We start from the raw sequence: 8221 nt of genomic DNA, 5'->3' as shown, positions 1-8221 counted from the left end.
GGGGGGGGGGGGGGGGGTAGGGCGGCGCCAGCAGGCCAGAGACCCTGGCGGGCTTGAAAGGAGGCAGGACACCGGAGACAGGCCCGGCTAGAACGGACACAGGCACCTAGCAAGCCTTCCCCGAGGAAGCCAGGGTTGTCTTGTCCTATTAAGCCTCTTTGCCTTGCTGTGGAGGGACCCTCACCTTGTGCCCTGACCTCAGCTTTCTCCCCAAACTTGGCTGAGGAGGGACCCACTTCTGGGCCTTGATCGGCAAAGCCACCGACTTGCAGCCCATAGGTCCCCAGCCCAGGGCCTGCTGCCCTCACTATGGTGAAGTTGTTGCCGGCCCAGGAGGCAGCCAAGATCTACCACACCAACTACGTGCGGAACTCGCGGGCCGTGGGCGTGATGTGGGGCACGCTCACCATCTGCTTTTCCGTGCTGGTCATGGCCCTCTTCATCCAGCCCTACTGGATCGGTGACAGCATCAGCACACCGCAGGCAGGCTACTTCGGTCTTTTCTCCTACTGCGTGGGCAACGTGCTGTCCTCCGAGCTCATCTGTAAGGGTGGTCCCCTGGACTTTTCCTCCATCCCCTCCAGAGCCTTTAAAACTGCCATGTTCTTTGTGGCCTTGGCCATGTTCCTCATCATTGGCTCCATCATCTGCTTCAGCCTGTTCTTCGTCTGCAACACGGCCACCGTCTACAAGATCTGCGCATGGATGCAGTTGGCTGCGGGTGAGCAGGGATGGTGGGAGGGCAGGCAGGGGTCCACCTCCAGGCCACAGCTGCAGCTGCACCATCCCCCCTTCTGTGGAGGTTCTGGGTCTCCTACTCAGCTGTCCTCCTTTAGCCCAGTCCTACTCAATCCTCTGCAGAAGATTCTGAGGAGTAGAGAAACTTAGAATGGTTGAGGCAAAAAGAACCTTAAAGATCAGACTGTTTAACTCGCTCATCTTACAGAAGAGTTACTAAGCTCAGAGAGGGGAAGTGACTTGTCCAGGAGCGCACAGCTCCTGGTAGAAGAAATCAGATGTCCTGACTCCCAGGCCACCACACCGGAAGTTTTTGCAGTTCTGGGATGGAGAAAGAAGGAAGCTTATATTGTTGGCCATGTGGGAATAAGACCCAACCCTTGGGCAAAATAGTGACACCTGTCAAGCATGATATAGATGCCCTCATTTCCCACTTTTGGGTATTCTTTCTCCTTTAAGAATATCCATTCCCTTCCGCCCCAAACTGCACTCAGGGAAGGTTTCAAGGTCACTCATTGATTTTTGTGTATTACTATTATGCTGGGTATGACTTCTCCCATAGAAACTTACATCTAAAGTCCCCTTTTTCATTGTGGAGTGAAAATCTTTGTTCCCTGATTATGGGATTCCATACTTGAGACAGCAAATGGAGTGATATTTTGTGAGGTGGAGGAGGCTATCCAGGGTTTTTAAAAACTATGTGGGGTAGGTGGCCACTCGTGGTTTCCTGAGGCAAGGCCCTCCCTGCCCTTTTTCCTGCTCCTGGCCCAGGCAGGCCTCTTGGTTCTTGGACCAGCTGGTCTTGCTCTCCTCTGGAGCCCAGAAAGAGATGGTCTAAAGCCTTGTCCTGCAGCCTTTGGTCCCTTGGCCTCTGCACACCCCAAGAATTGCATGTAGACTGTCCATGCTGGGGAGATGTTCAGGAGCAGTGCTGGGGACTAGAGACTAGAGCGAAACCATCATGACATTATTGGTTAGAATGAGAAGCATTATTATCCTTAATAGGGGGAATGAAACAGGGATGTGAATTCCAGGCCACCAAACACACAGACTCAGGACTACAGAGTTGCAGGGGTGGTGTCCCAGAGAGCTATTATCCCTCCCCTCGACTATAGATGAAGAATCTGGGCCTGAGAAAGAGAGGATCAGACTTGGCCAAGGCTATAGCAGATCAGCTGGTAACTGACAACCTAGGAAAATTAAGACAGCAGTTCTCAAGAAACTAGATGTAATTAAAAGACATTTTTATTGAGCTACATATTTTTGAGACTCACTGAGGTTAAGTGATGTTATCAAAATCACTAGTAGTGTTGGAAACTGGATCCAAACTCAGAACTATACACAGTCATAGTTCCATCTTGCAGAAAAAAGAAAAGATCTAACTACTGATTTGCTTATGCACTCCCATAGGCTTTTAAGAAAGAAAAAAAAATTCAGGGTATCCACCTTTATAGAACACCCACTTGGCATCATAGGAGGCTGGGTGGGCTCCTAAGATGAAAGAAAACCATTAGGAGGCCCTGACCCCAAGGGGCATACAACCCCTCACAGGTAAAATAACCATAGCACAAAGCAGAATGAAGTCAGTGCTGGGATACAGAAATACAGTGAGATTGAAGAAGGCAAAGTTAATTCAGCTGGAGATTAACATGAGCTTGAAGATTCAGGTAGACTGTACAGAAGAAGTGGTTTCTTTTTTGTTTTTTATAATCATGGTGAAATATACATAAAACTTACCATTTTGACCATTGCAACCATCACCATCTATCCGTAGAACTTTTTTTCATCTTGCAAAACTAAAAGTCTAGACTCATTAAACACTAATTCCCTAGTATACATAAGTATAATGATTTACAAAATACATTCACATATATTATCTGGAGGAGCCTCATCACAACCCAGTGAGGAGGGTATTTCTCCATTTTACAAATAAGGCTCCTAGTAGGTAACTTGCCTTTGAGCACACAGGTAGTGAGGGACAGAACTTTGATTCCAAATCTTGCACCTAGGTCCCTCACTTGGCTTAAGAACTCCTCTCTAATCCACCCGCTTTCTCCCTCTCCTTTGTAGTCTCTGTGTGATAAGGGAGAGTCTGGGGCAGGGGTGAGGCAAGTCTTGGGGGGCACTGGGGAGAAAGGCAGAGGGTGGACATACCAAGAAAGAAGGGGAATGGTGATGCAGCAGTTTTGTGCCAAAGAGGAGTAGAATGGACCCTAACATGTTTGCCAGCTGGTCTTCATATTGGGCTTATGAGATGCTGAAAACACAACCGTCTCTGTATCATTTTCCCACCCCCATCCCCCACCCTCCCGCAAAAACCCTGTAACAGGTGCCATTTGCTGAGCAAGCAATGCCAGGAGGGTCAGGTGGGGGAGGGGTCACCAGACCATCAGGTAGATTGTATCTGTATCTGCGTCACAGAGCTAGAGCCACCGATAGCAGAAGTGGCCAGGTGTCATTCTATGAAAGATTTATGTTGGGGGAGGGCAAAGGTGGTGTCGTATTCCATTCTCCTGGGGAAGGGAGAATGAGCCAAAGGGAGGGAGGGGGTGTGCCCCACAGCCAGCAGCTGGGAGATGCATTCATTTGAAGAGGCCTAAACCGGTTAGCTTAACCTTGCCAAGAAGCCTGGGAGCAGAGAAAGGGTGAGCAGAGAGGAGGGCTAATGACTGGGGCAATGAGGGACTCTAGCTTAACAATATTAATTGAGCCTCTGGATGCCAGGTATAGGCTGATTGTGGTCCTAGCTCCTAGAAACACAGGTGCACAAGTTGCTTGCCTTTTCTGAGTCTTGGTAACCTCATGTCTTAATCAGTTTGAGCTGCTATAACAAATTAACATTGGCTGGGAAGCTTAAACAACCAAAGTTTATTTCTCAAAGTTATGGAGGCTGGAAGTTCAAATCAGGGTGCCAGCGTGGCATTAGAGCTGTTCACATTAGAGCTCTGGTGAGGTCCTCTTCTGGGCTGTAGACTTTCAACTTCTTGCTGTGTCCTCACATTGTGGAGAGAGGTTGAGAGGGCCCTCTGGGGTCCCTTTTATAAGGGTAGTAATCCCATTTATGAGGGCTCCAGCCTCATGTCCTAATCTCTTCCCAAAGGTCCCACTTCCTAACACCATCACATTGGGGATTAGGATTTCAACCTTTGAATTTCGGGGGACACAAACATTCAGTCCATTGTACCTCATCTGTAGATCATAGCAACAGTACCCCCTTTCATGGGGTTCTTGTGAGGTTGGGATGATGCAGTGCATGTAAAATACCTTGCACATGGTAGGTGCTCAGTGAATGCAAAAAACACAGAAATCAACTTTATGTTAGTCAGGATGGGAAGTGATGCCACAGTAACAAAAAACTCCCAAATCTTCGTGGCTTATTTATATCTTGCTTATGGTTCATGCCCACTGGAGATCAGTTGGGGCCTTGCTCTCATTGTTTCCTTCTAGGACCCAGGCTAATGGAGCATCAGCTGTCATTGGCTGTCCTCATTGTAGAGGAAAAGGGAGCTCTGGAAGGTCTCCCACCAGCAGTTAAATACTCTGGCCTGGAAGTATACACCTCTGCTCACATCTTATTAGCCAGAGGAAGTCATACGGCCTTGCCTAACCTCAAGGGAGTGGGGCAAAAAAGTGCAGTCCTACCATGTACCTGGAATATTTGTGAACAGTTTGATTGGCCTCCACATCCCGAGGTGACTTCCATCTGACTCTGATGCCAATAATAATAGCATCAATTAACATTAATTGGCCACTTACCATGTACCAGACACTGTAGTAAGCATTTTCTATAAATGATCACACTTAATCTTCATAACCCTGCTATGAGTCAGGTATTATTCTCCCTCTTTTAAAGACAAGAGCTGCAAGTCAAAAAGGGTAAGTAAATTGTCCTGCGAATACTGTGCTGGCCTCTGCTTAGATCCCTGAGACACCACAAATGGGGTAAACTCTCACTGTACCCAGAGGCTGTGGCACCTACAACATGTTTCCAAGTCAGAGGCCCAGGGGTCTTTTTTTAGAGCCGCCGCAGGAATGAGCTGGGGAAGGGGGCCGAGGGGAAGAGCAATGAGGAGAATGGAAAGTCTGGAAGGGCATCTCCTTTCCACATTCACCTGTGCTCTGAGCATTTGTGGGCACCCTCTTTAAGCTAGGGGCCAAGGCAGGCACTGAACAAGCCGAGTCCTAGGAAGGTAACTTTGGGTCCTGAGAGGTGCTTCTCTGACAAGCTCCTGAGTAGAATACAGCCTTGGGACTAGACAGCCTCTGGGCCTGTGGAAGGAGGGCCAAGGTTAGAAAAGTGGCACAAATAGGGGAGGTGTTCCCTGCCTGTATGGCAGTTGTGCTTAGGGTTGCCCTAGTCACATGTTGGGATTATGTCACCTGTTTGTGCCTTAGCTAGTGAAACTAAGTTGGGGGAGGTGATTTGATGGGAGGGGATGGAAGGAGTCAGGGGAAGGTGGTGAAAATGGAATTTTTAGCCGTAAATACCAACTCAATGAAGGCACAGAGTGGAATATTAATAGCTAATACTTGTGAAGTGACAAGTACGTGCCAAGCAGTGTTCTAAGCACTTTTCTAATATTAACTCATTTGAATCTCACTGCCCAACAGATAGGTACCAGCATTATCTCCATTTTACAGATGAGGAAGAAAACTTAAGTATCTTGCTCCAAGTTACACAGCTAGTTAAAGAGCCGGGCTTGAAGTCCAGGCAGCGTGGTCTAGTGCTTCCCAGCTTTTTGTATTGAGAGAATCACCTGGAAGAGTAATTTAAAAACAGGGATTTCTTATCCCAACTCCGATCTGGGAACAGCATTTAAAATAAATATTACAAGGGATTCTTAAATTCAGGGAAGTATGGGCAATTGCACTGTGCTGAAGTGGGTAAGGGTGAGGAGGAAACCTGTTTACTTGAAGGGAAGGTTCATGAAGAAAGCAGCCGAGGATGGGGCCGGAAGCCTTCCTGCATTCACTGAACCTAAGCTACCTGAGTTGTTGGTTACACCGTTATTTTTTTTTTTTTTGTCTTTTTCCGTGTCCGGCAACGGATCGCAACCCTCAGTGTCGCCCCCGTACCGGACCGGGACCGGCAACGGGATCGCAACCCTCGGCGCTGCTCCCGCGCCTCGCTCAGCCAGTGAGCGGCCGGTCCGCATGTGGGATCTGAACCCTTGGCGGGAGCGCCGCCATGCTTCCCAAGTGGCGCACTATAGCAGTGCGCCACCGGGCCGGCCCACACCGTTATTTTATGCACTGTAAAAAGGAAAAATACTGCTAATCAAACTATGGCCTGATGCTTTCTTATCACACTTACTTCAGAGATGTCGAAATTATGAACAAATGTACATGTTAGGAGTGATGAGTTCTCTGGGATGGGATCGGATTTTGGAAGGCTTTGAAGCCAGGGTAGGCAGTACCTCATTGACGCCAAGGTATGGAGAATGGCTGAGAGCCTGGTAGGACTACCTAATGTGGTGGCAGAACCCGCTGTGGGCTGAAGAGCTTGGTTCTTTGCCTCTACTTCTGCCCCTGACCACTGGGCCCCAGGGGCCAGTTGCTGTAGCTCTTGGAGCCTCCATTTTCTCACCTGTATTCTGCAAGAAGGGTGGTAGAAGCTGACTCTTTTGCCTCTCAAGGCCGTTAACAGAAGGAGAAGGGAGGTGACAAGATAACAGCAGTGTAAGGTGGGAGGTAGCAGGCTGGGTGTACGCAACTTGACACCACCTGCACCCCTTCTTGCCCCACAGCCACAGGCCTAATGATTGGCTGCCTGGTCTACCCAGATGGTTGGGACTCGAGTGAGGTGCGGCGCATGTGTGGGGAGCAGACGGGCAAGTACACACTGGGCCACTGCACCATCCGCTGGGCCTTCATGCTGGCCATCCTCAGCATTGGTGACGCCCTCATCCTCTCCTTCTTGGCCTTCGTGTTGGGCTACCGGCAGGACAAGCTCCTCCCTGATGACTACAAGGCAGATGGAAAAGGTAACCTGCCCTCCTCCAGAATGGTGTCCCCTGTCTGGTGATCCCAGGGATGGGGGTGGGGGCTCATCTTAGCCAGTCCCTTGAGGCTCAGCCCCTGGCTAATGGGTGGGGACACCAAGACCAATCAGACACAGCCCTTGTCCTCTCTGAGGCCAAAAGCCAGTGGAGAGTTGCAAGATGGCAGGCGATGAAGCAATGGGAGACCTGTGTGGCACAGGCTATCTGTGACAGAGGGGCATACCCCAACCCCTCTGCACTCTCAGAGTCTATAGGGGAGAGAGCCATATCCAGTCTGGAGAGCTAAGTGTGGTTTCTCCTAGAAGGAGGTACTGAGGCTGGATCTTGAAGTTATACTGGGAGTTTGCTATGTGGAGAGAGGGATATCAGGGGAGTAGAGGGGATGAGTTGTTGGGAAAGGAGGAGGAAGGCAGGTTAATGCTTGGGATACCTTGGGAACAACCCAGCAAATGTGTAGAAGTGACAGCTCCTGGAAGGCAAATGGTGGGAGCCTGGGCTCACTAGGGCTAGGGCAGCCTTGGAGTTCTCTATATATCCATACAGTTTCAATTCCCTCTCATCCGAATCCTACCTGCCAGTCATAAAGATCAGCTGTCGGCGACCCTTGAGGCCTACGTGCATGCTCCAAAAACCTTCCCTTACTACTTCCATTGACTTCCCTTCTTCCTAGGGTATTTTCTGCTCCTGTCCCTCGTTAGACTCTTACCCTGTCTCTCTTAAGGGGTTAACTTTTTCAGAGCATAAATTTCATCTCCTAGTCAAAGGGCAAGGCCTGTCTCACACCCCCATGAATTTTAGAATGCCTGCTCTCAGTGGGTGGTCACTATTAGGGACCTGTTACACCTCAGGGACCTCTCCAGTCTTCTTTCTCCATAGTTGTCTTCACATCAGCTCTTGGACTTGGACTAGAAGAAGTAGCCAAACTCTTCTGCTCCCTGTGACCAAAGACCCTTCCCACACGAGGAACTTGAAGTTCAAAAGGAGACTTACCCAGAGGTTCACAGAAAGGTGGTGGCAAAGAAGAGCCTAGAACTCAGTCTTCTCTAGCTGAGCCTGGGACTCACTCCTCCATAGGGAAGTAATCTGCACTATTTCATTCTTCTTTGGGAATGGAAGCAGAGAGACTCACGAACCTGTTATGTGGTTAAAGATGGAAACCAGGGGCCAGCCCGGTGGCGCACTGCTACAGTGCGCCACATGGGAGTGCGGTGGCGCTCCCGCCAAGGGTTCGGATCCCACATACAGACCGGTTCCCGCTCACTGGCTGAGCGAGGTGCGGGAGCAACACCGAGGGTTGCGATCCCGTTGCCGGTCCCGGTCTGGTACGGGCGTGACACTGAGGGTTGCAATCCGTTGCTGGACAAGAAAAAAAAAAAAAAAGACAAAAAAAAAAAAAAAAAGAAAAAAAAAAAAAAAAAAAGAAAAAAAAAAAATAAAAAAAAGAGGCGCGGCGGGGGGGGGAGGGGGGGGAGTTTTTTTTC

The 8221-nt window shown here is 49.4% G+C and overlaps 1 protein-coding gene across 1 annotated transcript in view; it reads left to right on the top strand.

Annotated features, from left to right (window-relative positions):
- Positions 1-150: 150 nt before the first annotated feature.
- Positions 151-8221, top strand: part of LHFPL5 (lipoma HMGIC fusion partner-like 5) — a 16153-nt gene continuing 8082 nt past the window's right edge. The window contains exons 1-2 of the mRNA XM_008591986.1: positions 151-721; positions 6486-6722. Of these exons, the coding sequence (XP_008590208.1) occupies positions 310-721; positions 6486-6722 (649 nt within the window). The 5' untranslated portion in view covers positions 151-309. The remainder of the gene's footprint in view (positions 722-6485; positions 6723-8221) is intronic.

The sequence above is a fragment of the Galeopterus variegatus genome, unplaced genomic scaffold, assembly GCF_000696425.1.
Source record: "Galeopterus variegatus unplaced genomic scaffold, G_variegatus-3.0.2 Scaffold151, whole genome shotgun sequence".
NCBI classification, from domain to species: domain Eukaryota; kingdom Metazoa; phylum Chordata; class Mammalia; order Dermoptera; family Cynocephalidae; genus Galeopterus; species Galeopterus variegatus.
The sequence above is the reverse complement of the archived record's forward strand: the minus strand, read 5'-3'. Positions and strand labels throughout refer to the sequence as shown.